This window comes from Micromys minutus (genome assembly GCF_963924665.1).
Source record: "Micromys minutus genome assembly, chromosome: 22".
NCBI classification, from domain to species: Eukaryota; Metazoa; Chordata; class Mammalia; order Rodentia; family Muridae; genus Micromys; species Micromys minutus.
In genome coordinates, this window is record NC_137957.1 from 46,517,644 (window position 1) to 46,540,798 (window position 23,155).

A 23,155-nucleotide genomic window follows, 5' to 3' on the forward strand; every position below is an offset into this window, starting at 1 on the left:
GCCCAGTAGTGGCCCTTCCCCCATAAATCACTAATTAAGATTGTAATTAATAATCAACCATTAACTAAGGCCCTACTGCCATATCTTATGGAGGCATTTTTTTTTTCAATTAAGGCCCCCCTCCTTTCAGACAACTCTAGTTTGTGTGCCAAGTTGACATAAGACCAGACAGCGTACCAGGCTTCCTGCCTTTTAAACTCATGGGAAGTCTCCTGTCTCTGCCTCGGTTTGCTGTAGCAGTGCTGCCCAGCCTGTTTTTGATGCCCAGACCCATATCCTTCACGTTTACCCACTGAGCATCTCCCCAGCTATCGGGCACGATTCTTGCTCTGCCCCCACCCTGCCACCTCACTCTCAGCTAAATCAAGAGAAAGCATATTCCCAAGCATCCCAGCAGCTGCAGGAGCCCACTGGTCGCTATGGCCCAGGGCCTCCCAATGACCCGGGCATGGGGCTGGAATCTGCTAGTGTCTGAGGACCAGTGACTTTATTTCTCAGGTTTAGCTACTACTCATAGTTTTGCATTGACTTCCCTCTCTCCTTAGAGTCTCGTGTGGGGTGTGAAATATACACTAGACTTTAGGGGAAATGACCATCAGCAGAAGGACTGGAAGGGACCAGGCACCGAGCCTATACCGAGCACTGTCTCTGAGAAAAGTTCCCTTAGGTGTAGGATAGAATCCTGTCGTTTGAAACTGGAATTGTGTTGTGGTTCAGTTCAGCCCAGCTGGTCCTCATTGTCTTCTAGCCTGGGTCAGGTTCTTTGTTAAGAGCCAGGACAAGGACTGGGATAGACACTGCCCTCTGGCCGTGGAGCTTGGAGTTCATAGAGAGTTGAAAGCGGATTCCCAGCAGTGCTGCATCTTGTCAAAGAGAGGGCAGTGCTACGTGATGCAATGGCAGGAAGGGGAGTTTGAGGGAGGGTGCCAAGCCTGGAGGCAGACAGCCCAGTACATAGGTGTCATACCTGTACCTCCCAAATAAACAAAGCAAAGTCCTCGAACTACAAGGGCATGCTTGGCTCACTTTAGCTTTTATTGGTGTCTGAGCACACACTCAGGAGGAGTATTATTAAGGGATGCCTTAGGAAGAGAATGGGACTGACTTTGCCCAAAAGACCTTGCTTAATTGTTGGCTCCAGTGTGTGGTGACATTTTAATTCTATAAAATGAAGATAATGTAGAGGGATTAAGATTAGAGACTAAGTACCACATGCTCAGTACACAGCGGAGTGCTCCTGGAGGCAGATACCTGAGTAGAGCTGTTTGGAATCTTAACTGCTGTTCACTAGCAGCGAAACATCTGGGCAGATCCTCATCTCAACGTGCCTCAGTTTCTCTGTTTCTTACTTGGCTTGTCTGTTTCCTGACTCAATAACCATCTATTCCATGGAGTCAAACAGGCAGAGGACACGGTCAGCCCCCATGCCATCGGCGCTTGGGAGTCTGTCTCAGGGTTAGGTTGGTGTACCCATGTAAGTCACCGAAGAGAGTGCTGCCCTTAGCAAGTACTCGAGGGAGGGAGTTAGCTGTTGCTGTGGGGGTTTTGGTGGTGGTGGCTGGTTGGCTTTTGGTTTGGGTTTTATTGTTGTTCTTTTACTAATATAACCATTATTGTTGGCCCAGTGACTAAAGCACAGTAGACACAGAGAAGGATGTCCCCCCAGTTAAGATAGGTCTTCTCACTGAAGAGACCCCAATCTAGGTAATCCCTCGAGGCAGTCCCAGACGCTTGTCTCCCAGGTGACTCTAGATCCTGTCGACTGACAATATCAGCCACCAAATACCTCATCCACAACCTGAGAACAATGGATGCACATTTAAAGCCGGTCTTCATGCTAGGCACCAGGACTGTTTGGCTCCTTTGAGTACCCGCCAACCAAGCAAAACAGAACACACTGGCTGGCTGGCTCACGTGGGAAGGAACTGCTCAGACTCATGGAGACGGGACATGTAGACATCCCGAACTGTGGCTGTATTTACTTAGCTCCACATATTTACTTAATGCCACATTAAAAAACCACACAGAAAATATGTGATGAAAGAGATGCTTGCAATGAGGGTGTCCTCAGCCAGGTACTCATCTCCCATGGTGCTTCCCTGGTTCCCAAGCACTTCCACACTCAGTCTCCTAACGTGAAGCTGAAGACAGGGTGGAGAGAGGAACAGGTGGCCCCCTTTGATTAGTATGCAGAAAGTACTCATGCCCAGCACCGAGAGGCTGGGCAAGCTGCTTACTTGTGCCAAACGATGAGAAGAACCAGCAAGGAGACTTGCCACATATCGAGCTGTTAGCCGGTGCTAGTAGTGATGTAGTAAAGGCAGGATAAAGACCGTGACTGCTATGAGAGATGTGAGGAGGAGGAGTGACGTTGTCTAATGGCAAGAGCAGGGGAGGGCTGGAAGGATTCCATCTCATCTGGGCCATGAAGAGCTGCACAGTTCAGGCCTCTGTGCCTTTAAGAATATACCTCTGTGGAACGCCAACTTGAATAAGGTCTGTCTGTCTCTGCTTCATTTACAGTATATCAGGAGTTTGACCACTTGCTGGAGGAACAGTCCCCCATCGAGTCTTACGTAGAATGGCTGGATACCATGGTAGACCGATGCGTTGTGAAGGTTGGTAGGGCAGAACAGAAGGGGCAGCCATGGCTCCTGCCGATGGTTGGTTGTCTCTATAGACACCTGACTATCACAGAATCTCAAGCGAGCTGGCTAATCTAATACTCCTCAGCATCCATGGAGCCCTGGGGATTGCAAGGGGAGACCTCGTCCCAATCCTGGGAGGTAGAGGGGCAGAGACAGGAATCTGAGTCTCCTTCCTGATCTATCCAAGGGTGTGTCCCCGTGTTACCGTACATAGCGTCTTGGGATCAGATTTCATTTATGTGTTTATTCTGCTAAAACCAAAAAGATTAAAAAAAAAATTACAGCGTTGCAGGCTTTGAAAGTGTACAGGGCTTCCCTTATATTTTAGAGCTGGTAGTGAGCAAAAGACTAAGTATTAATGCCATTCACTTGCTTGTAGGTGGCAGCCAAGAGACAAGGGTCCCTGAAGAAAGTAGCCCAACAGTTCCTGTTGATGTGGTCTTGCTTTGGTACGAGGGTGATCCGGGACATGACCTTGCACAGTGCTCCCAGCTTCGGTAAGACTATGCCAGTGCCACACATGCTAGAGCATGTACACACATGTATACACATACACCACACACCCCCCCCCCACACTCAACCCTATACCACACCTTACACACACACACACCTCACTCTCCCCACACCACACTAAATATACACATACACTTGACACACACAATACACACAATCAAACACCTTTTTTCTGGACTCTGTGGATTCATCCTCGGCATCACTTGCTGTCTCTGAGGCCACACACAGGAAGGCATCTGTTGGAGGCAGGGCACTACACTGGTTTTTCAGACAACAAGAGGTTGACCCACTCAGAGAGGCCTTCTTTTGGCCAATTGCTTCCCCTTAGCCTTGGGGTTCTCTGAGCCTCCCCGAGTTTCAGCTACAGATAGAAACTTTCTTTGAGCGGAGTGTGGAGATGCTCTGGACACCACTGCCTGGGTAGTGCCATCAGATGTGACATTTTGATGACTTGCAGTCCACGGCGGTTAGTGTTAGCACATGTTACCCAAAGCTCTGGAAAGATCTTTTTCATGTAACAGCCTTCTTTCTTGTGTATGACTGCTTTTGCTTATGTGTATGGCTGAGTGGTATCTTGAGATTTTCCTTTTTATTGCTTTCAAACCAAAGATTGGGCCGTTTTCCACTCAAGCACCTGTATGCGCATGCTCACAGCGAGGAGCCTCTCCTCCTCCTCTATCCCTCCTTCTCCCATTTGCTGATCCATGGACTAAGCATACCGCTGACCACCTCCCGTTACTCAGGAAAGGCAGGGGTTTTGTTGTTGTTGTTTTAATTTGTAGGTCATTTGTTTTGGCTGAGTTAATAATCAATGTAAAAATGGAAGGCTAGACAAAACAATTGTGGTTTATTAATACCTTGAATTTCTTCCTTAAATGTACATCTCCTTAAAAATGGGTTAGATGGACTTATTTCATGTCTAATCACAGTTTTGAGATATGCTGGAAATTCAGGTAAATGGCAAATATACATAACCATGTTTATGTGTGTGTATGTATGTGTGTGTGTGTGTGTGTGTGTGTGTGTGTGTGTGTGTGTATAAAATTTTGATCACAGTCACCAAGGCTCACATGAATGGCACAAAAGGGCCAGACAACTTTAATTTATCCATAACAATGTTTTTAAATTTTTGAATTCAGATTTGTTTAAATTGAAAGTGATGAGAGAAAAGAATACTCATTACTGTTGCAAATGCTGGCAGATGCCAAGAACAGTGGAGCAGCCCCTTAGAAGTGCTAAGAACAAAGATCACCAACTTAGTAAGAGTGAGCGCAACAGAAAGGCGTCCTCAGTTATATATGCCGTATATACACGATAAATACGCACACGGCGAAAGGAGAGATGCTCACCTGATTTCACTCATACGGTATTTTCCTCGGCCTTGAACGGGTTGAAACAATGCCTGCCTCTAAGTCCATTCAGCAAACCCCGAAACGGTCCAGCTCATTGTTGAGTTCTGTAGCTTGGGGCGACAGGCAAGTTGAAAGAATGTGCGGCAGACAAAAGCCAGCTCCCCCTTTCTGCCTGTATACGTCAAAGACCCAGTTGGTGGCTGTGTTTGGGTCATGCGTTCGTTGTATGAAAACAGCTAATTAGGAAAAGGAGCCCTCTGTTCCCTGACCTCCTCCCCCAGCTGCAGGGCCAGCTCCACCTATCTTATAACTTCTGCACAGTCCTCGGGATGGTGAACACTGTGTGGCTCATACCCCGGCCAGTTTGGCAGGCTGGCCACTACCGTGATCGTGGGGAAAACCCCAGAGAGCCCGGGCAGGCTCCACCTCCTCAGAAGAACCCGTTGGGATGATCGTTGATACCTTTCATCTCCTTGATTGTCCTTCACTGTTGCCTCTGTAATTCCTTTCCTCTGGGTCTGTCTCTTGATCTGGAGTGGCCAGACTTTACTACCATAAATGGTGTCTCCAGAAGTTCGCAAAGGTAGCAGGTGACAAACTTCGGTCTTCCTGCTGTTGACCGAATGAGGGCCCCTGTCTCAAAAATCATTTCTCCTTGGTCAGCTGATCTGATTTCAGCTCAGGGGACACCTGGGCCTCTCCTTTGTTGTGGATTTTCATCAAATGCCCATGTATCTTACCATTTTGAATGTCTGGAAAGTAACAATTTCTGAAGTTCTCCAGAGCAAAACTATCCGAAAAGACGGGGCAGGGCTGTGCCTCCCACACACTGCTTCTCTACAGGCTTGTTTATTGTCCAGCATCAAAGCTCACCTTCCTGGGCTGGGGCTGGGAGGCCCCGTGCAAGCCCATCAGGCAGTGGCTCCTGGATCTGGTCACTGTGACGAGAACTTCCAAACTGCTTCTCTACACTCAGGTGTTCTGGCTGCCCATTACCCAGAGCCTGCTAAACATTAGGACCCTATGTTGTTAGTGTTGCCCTGAGAGCATGAATTTCCTTCCCTGGAACAGGCCCAAAGAGGAGGAGTACTTGCATAAGAGATTCAGTTTTTCCAGGGAGAGGGCATCCTTCTCTTGGCTCAGATGTGTGCGCTTCCCAATAAGCCACCCTGACCCACCTGCCTTCCTCAGCTCAATACCGATGGGAACTACAAAATAACATTTACGGAGAGCCTAATAGATTTTAGACATTATATTAGCATTTTCCCTATTACTGTCTCAGTATGTCAGATGAGGAAGCTGGTGTGGAATTTAATAAAGACTTCCCTGGAGCTAGGTATAGAATAAGGCACACAGTAGCCAACAGTAATTATTTTAGCAAACATTTAGCAAATATATAAGAGCATTTATGTCTTACTTTATTATCTCTTCAAGGCAGACAGACACAGGTTCCCTCCCGAGGGTGGGAAGAGAGCTTGTTGGATCTTGTTGCCCAAACTCAAGGAGGTAGCATGGCAGAGCTGGTCCAAACCAGATCCGTTACCTCACCATAAAACGACGTTCATTCTGACCACTGTCACCCGGATTCACGTGAATGGCACAGAAGGGCCAGACAACCTCATCTTATCACAACAGTCTTAAACTTTTGAATTAAGATTGTTTTTTAAAAGATGAGAGAAAAGAATAATCATAGATTGTTACAAACAATGCCAGGAACAGTGGAGCAGCATCTTAGAAGTGCCGAGGACAAATATCACCAACTTAGTAAGAGTGAGGGTCACAGAAAGGCGCATTCAGTTATATAAAGACCAGCAGAATTTGGCATCCACAAATATACATCAAAGCAAAGGCTGCAAATGGATGTACTTTAGCAAAAAGAAAAATAAAGCCACACACACGCTGGCTCCCAAGAAACAATGGTTTTCTGATTATCATTGCTACAGAACAAACTACCCCAAAGCAGAGAGGCCTGTAACAGCCATCTCCATCCAGACAGGTTCCTGTGTTCAGTATCTAGGGTGACTCAGGGGTCTGTATGTGACCATCCAAGGGTGAAGGTCTCACACACACTCAGCAAGTTCCTTCACACGCTGTTGGAGTTCCAGGCCTTCTCTCCCCTAATCTTTAATGTAAAGGATGTACATGAATTAGGGGCCCTGTTTCACATGAGATATGAAACAAATTTATTTATGTAAACAAGTTTAATTAGCTAATTCTTTCTATATTTGTTATGTCTGTCTGTCTGTATGTATGTATGTATGTGGTGGGGGTGGATGGGTGGGCAGGGTCATGGGTTGGCATACCACAGCACCAGTGTTCGGGTTAGAGGGTAACCCTTGGGGGTCAGTTCTCTCTTTCCACCATTTGGGTTCTGGAAATTGAATTCAGGTTTTTAGGGTTGGCAGCAAGCACCTTACCCACTGGGCCATATTAATGGCCCCAAAACTAGTCAACAAAGCCAAGTTATAGGGGAAAATATAGACCTTGGAGTAATGAGACATGAATGCTAAAGGAGAAATTGAAATCTCTACTAGAACTACTAAATAACTTCAGATGTTCGTGTCAGAAATATGTATCTATATATGCTTTTATAGTAAACATGTAGGGTGCATATATAGGATGAATTAAGAGACTGTCACTATGACGACATAATCATAACTTACAAGGGAAATGCAATACTATGGACATTTAACATATAGCAAGAACTGAGAAGGTAAAGACATAGAACATAAGGTTCAAAACAGCAAGACAGTGGAAACGACCATCAGACTATAGGAGGAAGTCTCTCTTCCCGTGAACATGGCAGGCAAAAATACAATCCTTAATTTATTAAACCCCCTCATTTAAAAGGATAAAAATTAAAACTGGAAGGCAATAACATGTATTTTACCAGCTAATCTCAGTTTCAAACCTGGCAAGAACAGCAGGGGAAAAGACCACTGTGACTCAGTTACATTGTCTCCCACAGAGGACCGAAGAAGACCTATTTCATCCGGGCCGTTTTGTCTGGGATGGCCTGAAATTCACCCTCTAGATCAGGCTGGCATCAACCTCACAGAGATCCACCTGCCTCTGCCCTGTGAGTGCTGGGATTAAAAGTGTATGCCACCAGGCCCAGCCTTTTCTTTTTAAAATCATGGGTAATAGCGGTGTGATGTCTCTGAGTGGGTAAAGGTGCTCCCTGCCAGAGCTGATGATCTGAGCTTGGCCCTTGGGACCAACAGACTAGACAGAACTGACTTCCAGAAGTTTCCTCTGACCTCCACACGTACAGTGATACATGTGTGTGTGTGCTTTCACACCCACCACACACACACACACACACACACACACACACACACATTGGCTATCATGGATCCTGAAAGGATAGGAGACAAGACAGTGTGAGAGGCATGGCCAGGCTGCCTCCCCTGGGTGTATGTTAGATACTATAAATCAGCCACATGAGAATGTTGGAGGAGAGACACAGATATTTATGTGTTAAACTTCCCTGGAGTAACAGTACCTCTAGTCCTGCAACCAGATGGAGTGAATGATGTCAGAGCCACTCTATATACTCTTGGATGACCACAAGATAATTCATAAATGGCAGCTACCACCCATCAGCCAGCATGATCTCCAAGGCTAAGCACCCGCACTCTGTAATCGCCTGTTCTCTTGCTAATTTCAGATTTTTAAATAACTTGCTCATGCTGACATTTCTCCACTTGTCTCCTGTGGCATAGTTTTCTCACTGTGTTTAGAGCTTAGTCTATGGAACTGCAGCCATTCTAGGAAAGACACAATGGGACTTTAAACGTGTGTTTAACAAGTCCCATAAACAAAGTGAAAGAATTTCTAAAAGGGACATGGGAAGAAAGGATATTTTGCAACAGGTATATCAAATGATTAAAATCCAGAATATATTGAATCACAGTCTAACTAAGGTATCTATATGTCTGTCTTATCTATCAATCATCCATCCATCCTTTCATCTATTACCTATCCATCCTCCATCCATCCATCATCCTCCATTCATCCATCCATCCACCCAACCATCCACCCACCCACCATCCATCCGTCTGTCCATCTGTCCATCCATCCATCTATCCACCCACACATCCATCCACCCACACATCCATCCATCCACCCATCCATCCATCCACCCATCCATCCACCCACCCACCATCCATTCCTCCACCCACACACCCATCCATCCACCCACCCATCCATCCATCCACCCACCATCCATTCCTCCACCCACACACCCATCCATCCATCCACCCATCCATCCTCCCACCCACCATCCATTCCTCCACCCACACACCCATCCATCCACCGATGCATCCATCCATCTATTGGGGGCATAGGGATATCTGGAGGTCAGAGGACAACCTGTGGGAGTTGGTTCCCTCCTCTTACCATGTGTTCCCAAGGAAAGAACTCCAGTTGTCAAGCTTGGTGCAAGGGCCCTTACACTCTGAGACACTCTTCGGTCTTTAAGTAATTATTTTTAAAGCAAAGACTCCAGAAAATATAAAAATAAGAAACAAATACAAACAACACTTTACAGATGAGGAACTTTTAATGAACAATAAGCACATGAGAAAAAACATGTCGTTGTGATAATTAGGTTACTGCAAAGGTCACACCTTTTTTGCCCTGCTCCTTACATAGTCCTGGTGAAAGTATAAACCAGTCTGGTGGGCAGTTTGGCACACTCTCTTAAGACTGGTTGACCAGGTGTTTTTGGGATTTTTTTTGGTTGGACTTCTAGACCTAGATACTAAGAAACAGAGACAAAAATAGTCATTGTAGCCAATTGTCAAGGATGAAAATTTGCCAGCAGCCTACCTCTCAAGGGAGAAGGGATTAACTGTGGTATTGAGTAACTACCTTTCAGTGGCAGCATCAGCGTCCAGCGTCAAGGTGAGTGACCTACAACTAGAAAACTATCAAGAGCAGCCCATGGGATGTTGTGTAGAGTATCTGTATCATTTACATCACACTAGAAAACTGTGTGTTCTCTACAGAAGTGTACAGCAACAGTATAAAGCATGAACAATAACAGATCCAAGATCAGCGATGACTCAAAAGGACACATACAGTCAGGCGTATTATAGAATAGAAGGGAAGAGGGGACTTAATCTTTCCTTTCAGTTAAAAAAAAATACAATTTAAACATAGAAAAAATGTTACATATATCATAAAGCCAGGTGGTAAGTATAATAATGTTCATATTAGAATACTTTCATTTTCTATAAGCTAGGGAAGTTGTACCAGATGTTAAAAAAAGAAAAAAGTCTAGATTCTATCAAATGCAGTTGAGTAGGTTACCATAGCAACAGTCTCCGATACTTTTTATCATAATGGCCTTTGGGCCTAAACAAGTGGTTTATACTTCCTGAGCCTTCATTTACCCCCCCAACCTCCCTCCCTGAATATTATCCAAAAAAACCAAAACCGTGTCAGTGCTGTTAGATGGTGGGTTAACTCATATATGGTAGGTAGAATAGTGGTCTGTGCTTGACCATTCCTTCATTCCTGTAATACATGTGTGCTGAGTCTCTGCTGGGTGCCTGACACTGCTAGCAACAGAGCAGAGGATGGAAGGGATTTCTTAATCCCTGTGTTATTGAGCTGTATCTTTCCCTCCCCCAGCCCCTCCCCACTTCTTCTTCTATATTTACCCTTCCTTGTGGCCATGACACCCTGGCACTGAACTTCTTATTGTCCAATAGTCCTAACGATGGACTTTTTAAGGACACTGCAGCCCTCATAAAGTCGAGTTTTCAAGCATCCCTAGTACTCAGAACTACTGCATGATCATAGGAAGGGTTTTCTGTTCTAATTCATTGGTTCATAGATGTTTCGTTCCATCCATGTTGACTTAGACCAACATCCTAGCGAATACAATATTTTCATTATGAATGCGTTAAGTATTTGATGTTATCTTTTGACTTTTTTTTTACTGTAACTGAATGAATCACAGTCACTGTATAGTTCTTGAGATAACACTCATTGTTATTAAGCACCTAATGTATACTTAACACATTCTGCAGTGGAAGTTTCACTGGCTGACTTTTAGAGACAATTGTGTTGCATGATGATTAAACAGCAACTTCTGTTTTGAGTAAAAGAGTTCAAATCTGGTTCTGCCACTTAACTGTGTGGCTCTGCATGTTCCTGTGACTCTGAGTCTTGGTTTTCCCCTTTGTAACAGAGTGCTATTTACCTCATATGGCTGGGGTATAGATTATACACCATAACCTACATAGGCTGATATACTGTTTTCCACAGAGCACTCACTAAGTGTGCATCTAACTCTGTCATACTTACTTAAGAGGACTAGACAGGGTGGGCTGAAACAGAAATCACAATGACATTTGTACTCAATGGCTGTAGACCTAGGAGAATGCTGGGCACAGACTGGTACACAGGACCATGTTTAAAAGGAAGGTTTACTCTCCTCCTTAAGGAATTATCTATTTCTGAAGGAAGAGTACTCCTTGGGGAAAAAAAATCTCAACTCTTTTCTATCTGGTACCTTTCCTAAAAACCTCCTGTGTCTCAAAAACATTTAGGGCAATGAGTCTGTGATTGTAAATTCACTATTTCAATTCTGCTTCTGGGATTATGCCAGGTACACTTACAGGGCATGTTGTGGCCATGGATGTGCCCATAGGATGTGCTCCAGAAAGAATTGGAAGGAGCGCCATTGTGCCGAGCTGGGCAGCGTGAGGAGTGCTGAGGCTAGCGCGGAGGCTGCTGGGAGTAGCGCAGGGGCTGCTGGGAGCTCGAGCACTTTGGCAGGTGCTCAGAGTGCACTGTTTTGTTTTTTCATGATGACATATGAATGGAGAGGAACCAATGTGCTTGACTGGGAGTATGGCAAAGGTGGAGAGACAATGGGGGAGAGGAATGGGTTCCTGGGCATTGCTTGAAGGACACACAGCGTGCCCGTTGGCCGGGTGGAGGGGCCGCACAAAGTGGCATGACTGAGTTTTCCATCTGCTCCTTCCGCACCAGGGTCTTTTCACCTAATCCACCTGATGTTCGACGACTACGTGCTCTACTTGCTAGAATCTCTGCATTGTCAGGAACGGGCCAACGAGCTCATGCGAGCCATGAAGGGAGAAGGGAGCACCGGTGAGCGGAGCTGTACAGGAGCATCAGAACGTAGCAGTCTGGCTTATGGACTTACCTCTGTTTCCTTAAGTCCACACAGCCAAGAATTTAGCTTACTGAGTGGGTCAGAAGCTGAGAAATCAACAGTATCTCTTCCTTAGAGTGGGCACTTGGGTGTAGGGAAACCATTGATGGGTTTTTAGCAAGGACTGACCGATAAGGGCACAAATTAGAAAGCAGGCTTTTTCCCCTTTCTTTCTTTCTCTTTCTTTCTTTCTTTCTTTCTTTCTTTCTTTCTTTCTATCTTTCTTTCTTTCCTTCCTTCCTTCTCTCTCTCTTTCTCTCTCTTTTTCCTCTTTCTCTCTCTTCCTCTTTCTTTCTTTATCTTTTTTTTTTTTCCCTTTTTTTGGTTCTTCAAAGGCAAGTGGCCTTGACCTTGAGATCTAAGAATGTACTTGTCTCTGTTTGCAGCAGAAGCCCAGGAAGAGGTGATCTTGACAGAGGCGACCCCACCCACCCCTTCACCAGGCCCATCATTTTCTCCAGCAAAATCTGCCACATCTGTGGAGGTGCCACCTCCTTCCTCCCCTGTCAGCAACCCGTCCCCTGAGTACACTGGCCTTAGCACCACAGGTAAGGGGAGTTCTTCAAAGGGTTGGGGTGGGGGAGTACGTGTTAAGCAAGAAATTTCTAGAAAAATGGGTCTTCCTTGAATCACAAAAAAAGATTAAGAGGACTCAGGAATCTTCCTGGATTTGTGAAAGGCTTCCAGGCCTCAGATTATTTATGACTACATGTTCCATATGATGCTGTTTTTAGTTGGCAGATTAAACACATGATAAATCTCTATTCCCCAAGGTAAGCCACTGAAACTGTTAAGATGTCGAGTAATCTAGTATCCAGGCATCCTTGAAAACAAGGAATATGGGCCCAAACCTGAGCAATGTCTCTGGAAAGGTGGCAAGGTAGGAAGCCATCCCAAGTCACAACAGGACAAATGGAGGCATCGGTGTGAACAGAGTTGGAGCAGGCTGGGACCACACTGGGCATGACTGGTAGAGCTGAAGCTGCTGGAGGGTTGCTCTGATGGGAGACCCACAGCCCAAGTGTTCTCACGGGCTAACCACACCCGAGAGCTGCCAAAAGCCTCAGTAAACACCCACACCTAAAACAAGGAAGAAACCCCAAAGAGATACTTGTATATCATTGTTCATACATGTATGTATAATATTCAAACGGTGGAAAACACCTACTGTGTGTCTTCGCCTATCGACGGGTGAATGAATATAAACAGTATATCATACAGCATTTCTAATTCTAATGCAACAGAGTGAATCTTGAAGATACATATTGTACTAAGTGGAATGAGCTAGACATTAAAAGACAGGTGTCTGACTCCACTGGTACAGGGACCCTAGGGCAGTCAATATCAGAGAGTGAAATACTGGATAGAGGCAGGGGACATAAGGACAGAGTTTCAGTTTGGAAGAACAAAAACTCTTGAGATGGATGTGACAGCAGATTCGTAACCCAACACATGTACTTAATGTAACTAAGCAGAAATTGGGGGTGTTAGGCTAAGATGTTTTATCATGATAAAGAAAAATCACCATACCATTCCTGAAAGCACAGCCAGTAAACAAGGAGCAGCATGGCACAGTAGAAAGGGGAGAGTTATATATTAATTCATGGGAGTCAGAGATCTTCAAGAAGAAATAGATGCTCTTGCAAGAGAAATTTCAACATATAAGTTGAACAGAAAGCAAGATACAACTGAGGAGAATTAGTTATAAGAATGAGCTGAGATCCTTTGATAATACAATCAATGCAGATCGATAAAGAACCGTTAAGCACAAGAGCTATACCAAGAGAAAGAGCCGATCTATTCAGACATCATTGTTTAGAGACAGGGTCTCGCTGGGCAGCCCCGGCTGACCTAGAACTCGTGTTAGCAGACGAGGTTCCTCTCCAGTTTGTGGCAATCCTACTGCCTTTGCCTCCTAAGCACTAGGATTGCAGGTGTGTGCCCAGCCCAACATTCACTTTTCAAATAAGGGTTCCAAGAAAGAACAGAGAATGGAGAAGGAGCTCTTGGAGCTCCCCGGTGTGAGAGGCCATATTGGGCTCCAGAGTGAGCCAGTACCTCCAAATATAAAAATAAAGGAAAGAAGGAATGAAAGAAGAGAAGAAGGGAAAAAAGAAAGTGCTGTGCTGCTAGGAAAAAAAACAACCTGGGGGGGGGGGAAGATAGGGGAAGGGGAAGGGAGGGGAATAAGGGGGAGGAAGGGGGAGAGGGAGTACAGGGAAGGGGAGAGGGAAGAGAGGGACGGAAGGGGAGAGAGAGGAGAGTGAGGGGGAGGGAGAGGAGAGGAAGAGAGGGTGGGGGAGAGAAAGGAGAGGGAGGGTGAAGGAGAAAGAGAGGGAAGACAGGAGGAGAGGGAGGACAGGGAGAATATGGAGGGAGGAGGAATAGAGGGAGGGGAGAGGGGGAAAAAGGAAGAAGAGGGAGAGAGGGAGAAAAGAAGAAAGAGAGGAGAGGGAAAAGTAAGAGAAGGGAGGGAAAGGGAGAGAGGTGGAGGGAGAGTAAAGAAGAAGAGGAAAGAGAAAGGGAAGGAAAGAGGGGGAAGGAGAGGAAGGAGGGAGAGTGGGGAGGGAGAGGAAGGAAAGAGACAGGGAGGGAAGAGGGACAGGGAGGAGAGGAAAGGGAGGAGGAAGAAAGAAGAGAGAAAGGGGGAGAGAAGAAGAGGGAGAGAGAGAAAGAGGGAGGGGAGAGGGAGAGGAGCACATACTAATAGCTTAATGGTTTTACAGAACACAGAGATAAGACTTAGGGCAACAACTTTCTTTCCTTGAATCCTGAGGTGATTAAATGGGGTGGATGGAACTTATTGCTAAACTCATTGAATAAAATTAAAGAGCTCTCATTGTCCCCAAAGAAAACAGATAGTCACCAAAAGACTTCTTATCAGAGGCATGGTGTACTTAATGCAACTAAGCCAAAAAACCGTCTAATTGGTAGATTTTAGGTAAAGGTGTTTTACAACACCATTGCTGGAAACACATCCTACCAGAGGAACAGCACAGCACTGTAGGAAACAGGGGGGGAGTTACCTATTCACTCATGAGAGTCAGAGATATTGAAGAAATAGGTAACTGTTGACAGAGAAACACATGGGTTGGACAGAAAACAAAATACAACAGAAAGAGAATTAAAAGGATGAGCTAAGAGATTCGCCGTAATACAGTCAAGGCAAAGCGATAAGGAACCGTGGAAGAGCTATGCTGGTCTTGGATTCAGTATCCGATGCAGTATTTCTAACACACCTTGGAAACCTTCCATACAGAATGCCATGGCATAGGTTTTGTGGGAGAAGGGGCTGTGCGAGCGCGTGTACACAGAGATGTTTTCCAAGGGTCAGGTCCTGCGCTGAGTGTTGTGCTCGATACGAACATTACTATGCCAAGCCCTTGCTACCAAAAGGCTGCCGGGGGATGAGAGAAATAGGCAGTCACTGTAGGAGACAGCACAGTCATATAATTCTGCAGGGCTCTCAGAAAAGGACAGTCCATGTATGGAGGTATTGGGAGACCTCACGGAAGAGAGCCATGGCATCCTGTTTCTTACTCAAGCCTTAAGTCTTTCTCTTCCTTCAACCCCTCCATCAGTTAGGACAGCCTTGGTGCTGTAACAGTATATATAGTTATTATTTTAGCAGAAACCCACTTCACGCATGCGCACAGCATTGATGAGGAATTCCATCGCAAGGTTAGCATTTTACACACAACCATTTGGAAACACCCAATTCTCCCAGTATTGGGTTCCGCCCGATTCCAGTGAGTCCCCCAGCCCAGCAATAGCAGCACCTTCACATAACTGAGCAGACGAGCCCATAGGAAGTACCTGCAGACACACTGCTCGGAGACTCCGAGAGTCCAGTTCAACACACCTTCAGCAGGCAGTTCTGACGCTCACTAGCAAGAGGACTTGCAGAGGAGCGACACACCTGAGCACTGTGCGCGCTTCTCGAGCACTAAGGGCTGTTCCTAGATGGGAAGTGTTAGATCATCCCCTGGGTCTTCAGCAGGGCAGCAGGAGCTACTGAGAGCCGTTACCCTGAATCATGCTCCTGATATGCCCACCATCACCAAGGCAACACACAGAGTCGTGGCCATCCCGAAGTTTTGCAGCCCTAACAGTATTAGTGGGGTGGGAGTCTCTCTCCCAGAAGGACACATAAACCAGGGGTGTTTGTGGAACCAGGCGATGCAAGGTGTGGGGCATGCTCAGGAGAGACCAACGGGGGCATATCAGATCTACCCCGCCAGTGAGTCTGCCTGACTTTCTCTGTAGCAATTTGGAGGCCTCAAGGTAGGGGCAGGTGTGATGATCGCCAAAACCATAGGAAAATCATAAAAGAGTCGAGGGGTTTCTGTGCAGCGTGCTACAGGTCATAAAAGGAGCTTCTTAGAAACACAAATGTGAAACAGGTTCTCTTCAGATGAATGTAGGCTTTGAAGATTCTGGCACATTCCAGCTTTGTTCTCAGGTATCTCCAGAGGGCACTAAAGATGTCATCTTACATAAAAGTATGTACACTATTTCTCTCTGGTGCCACTTGTGAAATACTCCATGGGTCAAGTCTGGATCTGCAGACTGGGTCTGGACAAGCAGTGGAAGAAACACGCATAATTTTCTAAGAAGCTACATGGTTTTAAATACATGCTATAAATGCATTATTGTGCGATTCTTAAACTTGGGGCCGTGTGCGTACTCTTATTGAATAATACTGTGCATTCGAAAAATAATGTTGTAAATCTAATAAAACATAGTGGTCATGCTCTTTTAAAGAGTTAACTCACTATATGACTTTCATGCCCCATTAGTTTTATTAAATTGCTGTTTTTCCATCTACCTCCCCAAAAACTTGAAAACAAATAATTATAGTATGCCCATGCACATGTTTAAGTATATGTATGTGCACTTGTGGGGAGGTCAAAGGCAAACGTGTGGTGGTTGATTCTCTGCTGCTACCACGTGAGTCCTAGGACTTCAGCTCAGGCTGTGAAGGTTAGTAGCCTTTCCCACTCAGATATACAGCCAGACTCAAACCAAAAGAATGTTTGTAAGGGACCCCAAGTAGGGGCTGAGAATGCTTAGTTGGTAAAGGGCTTGCTTGGTTAGCATTCATGAAGTCTTGGGTGCAATTCCTAGCATAAACTTTGAAGGTTGGCACACCTCTGTAATCACAGAACTCAAGAAGTGGGAGGCAGGATCAGAAGTTCAAGGTCATCCTGTGCTACCTGGTAAGCTTCAGGCTAGCCAAGGCTAGCTACAGAAGACTTTGTCTCAGCAACACTAACAACAAACCTAGCATCCACCTCAGGCAGCTCACAACAGCCTGTAACTCCCACTCCAGGGGATACGGTGCCTTCTTCTGGAGCTTGTGTGCATGCACACATGTACAAACACACACACACACACACACACACACACACACACACATTACAAGTAAAATTAAATCTTCAACCACAAACCCAAAACAGTATGAAAAAAATGTAACATCAATGGAAGTAAAACAAGCAAGCTTTGGCTAACCAAGTTTCCTACCCTACCCCCACCCTTGACATAGTCTAAGCATCACTGATCAGATGATGTATCATCAGGTTTAACCTGAGTCAGGCCAGCCAGACGCCTGAGCCTTTGCATCAAGCTACTGTCTCCTACTGGGTGAACACTTCCTTGTTTCTCTGCCATTAAAAAAAGAGAACCTTGCTCATGTGTGTTCAGCGAGCAGGAAGTATCAGTCCATGGCATAGAACCCTGTGGCATCCTTTGGTGGAAGGTCAGGAAAGACTCGGTGAGTGATAACTCCGGGACAACAATCCCTCTACTTAATCACGCCCAAGGTCCAGGTCTGTGCAGACGTACATTCCGTAAGTTCTTACGTGTGTTGGCTTCAGACAGTGCTATCAGCTTTAAACAATTGGGGGTGGGGGAGAGATCAGGAAAGGGTGGGAGCAGGCACCCGAACCTGCGAACCTGCGGCTGGTCAAGGCCTGAGTAGAGCAGTTTACAAATGCCTTTGGGCAACACATGGAAAGAGAGCAGTTATAAGACTCCACAACAACAGATTTCCACAGGGGTGGGGGTGGGGGAGGTGGGGAGTGGGGGGGAACCTAGCCTGTTTGCCGTCTGCCCACCTGGAACTCTGTGGGCCTGCCTCCTCCCTTGTGGTCAGGCAAAGTTCAGAAACTTTAACGTTGGGCCAGGGGGCTCTTCTCTGCCTAGTAGGCACGGCAGGTGGTGTCAAATTGATCAACCTATTTAACATGACATCGGGCTGCAATTCTTTAATGTCATTTAAAACAAAATGCTAAGGTCAGACTCTGTCTGGGCGGGCCACCCCAGGGCTCTAAAAGCCACATTTATGATGTCATTTTAAGTGTTCCCTCCTTTGGCACCAACAATAAAAGTTAACCATTAAACTAAGGTTTTCAGCTTCCCACCCAGGTTCCCTGCCACACAAAACCTGAGAATTCAGTCACTGGGGAGTTAGGGTTGCCTGATGAAGCAGGGGTTCCTCCTTCCTCCCCAATGGCCCTGACTGTAGAACATCTGGCCTGCCCAGCTGCACTTTCTCGGCAAAGATAAGTGACCCCTGGACTCTCCCCACAACAAAAGCTCAGTCACACTGAGGCAAGGCTAAGCCAAGCAGCTCCCAATGGTGGGCCATGGTGACTCATTCACAGTGACTTCCTCCTCTGTAAAGGAACAGAATTAGGAGAAATGAATCAGGTCAGGAAAATGTTTCAGGCATGCTTTGACTTCACTATCCATCACATGCTGACTTTCCCCTCCGTTTGTTATTCAATTGTTCCTGTGCTAAGCACAGATTCTGGGTTTAGTCTATGCCCAGCCTTGGAGGTGCAAAAGGGGAAACAAGACAAAACAGATATGGTCACTGGCTTCGGTGGTACTTAGCCTGGTGGGTAAGAGTTAACGTAGAAATAAACTACCAGGTAAATATGTAACTCCAAACGGCCATAAGAGGTCTGAGTAAAAAGAACAGTGTGGTACGGAAAAAGTGCAGCCCGCAGACCTGCCCAGCTTGGTGGACAGTGAATTCTAAGGAGGTGACATCTGTCACAGAACTGGCCAATCACAATGACCCAACCATACAGGAGGTGGGGAGGAGCAACAGGGACATCTTATGCACAGGACCTAGGCAGAAAGAGCTTGGTGTGATAAGGACAGGCTTCGGGTGTGAGGAAGGGAGAGGCAGCGAGAGAGGAAGCAAAGTTGTCTTTCTGGGAATGGTCATCTGTTGCTCATTCGTTTGGTCTGTCCGGTGTAGACCATGGAGCTATTAGTACAGGAACTTAAACAGACAAGGCGGCCCATGTCAGTGGCATGCTCCTTAAAACACAGCTGCCCCAAGGGCAGAGGTGCCCATGGATGCGTACCGATGAGGGGACAGGCAGATCTACACACATGATCTTTTTGCCTCAGTCTTGAAGGTCATAAGAAAGGTTTTATTAAGTATCTCAGAAAACATCATTATCCAAATAGAATTTCTTTTCAATTAAGGTAATTAAAAAAACAAGCAAAACAAAACAAACCCCAAAATCTTGTCTGTTAGGGCTGGAGATATGCCTGGGGGGGGGGGGTGGGTTAAAAACATTGGCTGCTCTTCATGTGGGGATTTGGTTCCCAGTCTCCACATGACATTCTGTAACTCTAGTCCTATACAGGAAAATAGTGGCCGCACAAAATACCCACACATAGTTTATACAGGTTTTAAACTAAAAATCTGAGCTTTGTGAAACAGTAAGCACCAGCCACCTATGTATGCAGCCAGTTCAGACAAGGGACTGAACTTACTGCTGCATTTAGTTTCCATAATTGAAGCCCGAGCAGCTGCAGGTGGCTGGTGGCTAGGGTCTGGGACAGGCGGGGAAATGGGGCCAGCAGAATCTCACTGCTTCTGGGGTCAAGGGTGTCATTCTGAGGTAGGGTACTTGCTCAGCATGTGGATCCAATTCCCAGCACTGGGGGTAAGACTTTTATTTTAAGCAGGACAGAGGCCAGGAAGCAATGCGTCCCAGAGCCATGCTTCTTGGTGCTCGTTCATGGACCAATGCCACTGCCATCTTTGGAACTCTTACTCTACAGTAAAAGTCCCGCTGCTGACCTAGGGCTCAGGGTCTGCATTTTAACTATCTCCACTATCTCCGGGGATCTGTCAGTGGGAAGTATGGTTGCCATGGAAAAGCTATGGAGCCAGGGCGTATACTCAGTATCCAACTGTGCACCTAACCTGAGCGTGTGGAATCCCTTCACTTCTTGGGACTCAGTTCCCTCATCTAACAAAGGATGTTTGACAAGTCTGGTTGTAGATGTCCCAGTACTTGGGATTGAATTTGAGGCTGAGGCTGGAGAAAGGAAGTCCATGTGCTTAAGATCATTCCAGGATAGGAGACCCTGTCTCTCAGCAAATGAAAACAATTCACAGGGAGGCCCCAAAACTCTGTTGTGAAGATGTAAAGGGGTCAGCGCGGGCAAAGAAACATGGATGTGTTCTGGTTTCTGTTGGAAGAACAGAAATTACTTGCTGCCTTTCTTTTCCAAATATACTTTCTGTCCTGTGCTTACAAACCCCATGCAAAAGGAATACCACCTTGATGAAAAATGTTCTTTTGGGGATGAGGAGAAAATGGTCCCTTACTGTAGTTTCAACACCATAAAGTAGTCATCCAGTGCCCTTTACAAAGGGGACCTTGACAGACCCTGAATGACCAGGAGCTCTGCCACTGCCTGGCCTCGGACCTTTGAACACACTGGGGTCCTGTGAATGGTGTGAAGCTGGAGAAACAAACGGAATTAGCGAGTAGGGAAGGTTGTTGTTTAACCAACAACATGTCAGAAGCATTTGGGCCACGTCAGCTTTTGCTTTGTTAGTGTCCCTTAAACCACAGCCATTGCAGCAGAGCTGCTCACTAGAGGTCCCCAACCCAGGAGCTGGGATACTGGGATGTTCCTCCTGCTCCTGAGACAGAAACTGCTTCTCACCCAAGCCAGTAGGTGCTAATCTGCTTAAGACTGCTTGTGCAGATGCTTTACATTGCTGGCACATGGCTAGTTAGAGGTTTTGTTTCCTGGACCGCAGGGGCCATTTTCCCAGGAGCTCCACTAACTTTTTTTGTTTGATAATGGCTATTCCTAGCAGTCTTAGCTCCTTCAACAACTAATTCAATGGAACCAAAATTTACTGCGCACCTCCTACTTGGCAGGTCCAATGTTGGGGCCACAGCCGTGAATGAGCGATGGCTGGGTTCCAGGGTTCAGACAACAGTCAATACCTCTGCTGCATCCTCTCAGGTGGTGGGTAGCCCCTGAAGTCTCCCTACTGCTTGCTGGGGGCGGGTGGGGGGTGGCTGGGGAGGACCTCTTTCTTAATTGTCCCTTTAAATAGTCACGGACCTCGGCCACTCTCCTGATGTCCCAGGGCTTAAAGGGTTAAGTATTTGCTTGTGTGACTGGCTCATTATTCTCCAGAATCCCAGCCCCTCCCATTACTGCTCTGGTAGTAAATCTATTTGTGTCTTATGTGTTCTGACAGAAGTGCTTTGCACTTATTATAGAAAAACACAGAACAAAACAAAAAAATTTAAAAATCGCCAGCCTTCCCACCCAGAAAGAATCCATTTTGATAAAACGGAACATTTTTTAAGTTGTAAGAGTGCTATATAATCTCATGAATTTTTTTGTGTGTGTGCTCCTGTGTATGTGTGTGTGTGTGTGTGCTCCTGTGTGTGTGATCTACACATGGGTACATAATTGGACATATTCAGGTGCATGTGTACTTTTATGCACATGTGGCCAGAGGGGTGTGTCAAGTGTCTTCTTGTTCTTTACCTTGATTTTTAAGAAAGGTCTCTCTCTGACCCTGGAGCTGGCTGGCCAGTGCGCTCCCTGGATCCTTCACTTCCCCAGCGCGGGGATCACACGCATGTGCTTGCTCCTGGCTTCTTATCCACTATAAAATTCTGAACGCAGGCCCTCACACTTGCACAGAAAGCACTTGGCCAACAGAACCGTCTTCTCGGCCCCTGTAAGGAGAATTTAAGGCATAGAGAAGGGGAACCAGGTCTAATCCAGTCACCTGAGATTCGATTATTTGGAGAGTTTTCTCTTCTAATCTTTGTGTAGTTGATGTGTAATTTCTAACAACTGGCCCATGAAGCCACTGTTTCGATGGGAACATGACAGACGTGAAATGCAGAAGGAAGGACACTGGTGACTTCACAGAAACACACTCTTCAGAAGTTTGCTGTCATTGGCTACCTGACAGTCCCTAGTCAAGCATTCCATCCCTAGAGAGCCAGCTTTTCATTACTGTACCAAGTAACCAGGAGAGACAACGTTTACAAAGACAAAGTTTGTTCTGGCTCAGTTTTGAAGGTCTTAAGTATGTCCTCCTGCTCTGGGCCTGGAGTGGCACATCATGGCTGAAGCTCATGGTGAAAGAAAACTACTCACCTCATGGAAGAGTGAAGAGAAGGCCAGACTCCCACAGTCCCATTCACGGTCATGGTCTCAGGGACCTAAAGACCTGCATTAGCCCTGGCCTCTTAAACATTCTAGGGATCAAGCTTTTAACACATGAACCTCAAGACTCAGACTATAATGTCCGTGTTTTCTGGGCAGGAGGGAGGCGGGGGCAGTGGGGTTGGGAGTCGGAAAGCAGCCTGGGTTACACAGCAAGACCCTGTTTCAAAATAACAACAGAAAGCATAGTGTCTGGTGATAAGATTGACCCAAAAAGCTTGCCTTTCTTCCTTAATATTTGGAATGGGAGACAGAGAAGTATACCTTAAGGACCTGTTGGAAGGGCTGGGGAGATGGCTCTGCAAATAGAAGTCACTTCTGCTTAAAGCATGGTCAATCTCTGGAACCCATGTAGAGACAGAAGGGAAAAAAAACCAAACAACTCCATTAAGTTGTCCTCTGACCTCCACATGCAGGCAATGGCATGTTCCTCAGCAATAATATAATTCTCATTGTATTATTATTATTACTACTACTATTATATGAAAACAGAAAGAAGGGGCTAGGGAGATGGTTAAGTTGGCCAAGTTAGCTGAAGTGGCACTTGTCTGTAATCCCAGTGCTAGGGAGGAGATGGTGGGTAGATCCCTGGCTCACTTATAGGCCAATGTAAACTGAATCACAGGCTCCAGCTTCAGCGAGAGACCCTGTCTCGAAAGAGTGAAGAACCACCAAAACAGACACCTGATGTTGACACCTCAACCTCAACATACATGCAACCCCCCCCCCAAACCACATGTACACACATACCATATACACAAAAGGATGCTAGGACACCTGGACTCACAAGGCATAGTTCCTGCATCTCATTAAAAACCCACTGCATGTCAGGCTTTTGGTCACACATTACCTGAATTAGTCCTTATAGCAGTCTTGCATGATAGACTAATCCTGTCTTAGAGAGAATGAAGCAAAGGTTTGTAAGT

At 46.1% G+C, this 23,155-nt stretch overlaps 1 protein-coding gene across 2 annotated transcripts in view; it reads left to right on the forward strand.

Annotated features, from left to right (window-relative positions):
- The window catches only part of RFX4 (regulatory factor X4), a gene marked incomplete at both ends in the record, with an annotated part of 143,313 nt that overhangs the window by 107,240 nt on the left and 12,918 nt on the right, over positions 1-23,155 (forward strand). For both annotated transcript variants that reach the window (XM_080935058.1, XM_080935059.1), the window contains 4 exons: positions 2,524-2,618; positions 3,028-3,145; positions 11,522-11,641; positions 12,092-12,253. In XM_080935058.1, the coding sequence (XP_080791184.1) occupies positions 2,524-2,618; positions 3,028-3,145; positions 11,522-11,641; positions 12,092-12,253 (495 nt within the window). The remainder of the gene's footprint in view (positions 1-2,523; positions 2,619-3,027; positions 3,146-11,521; positions 11,642-12,091; positions 12,254-23,155) is intronic.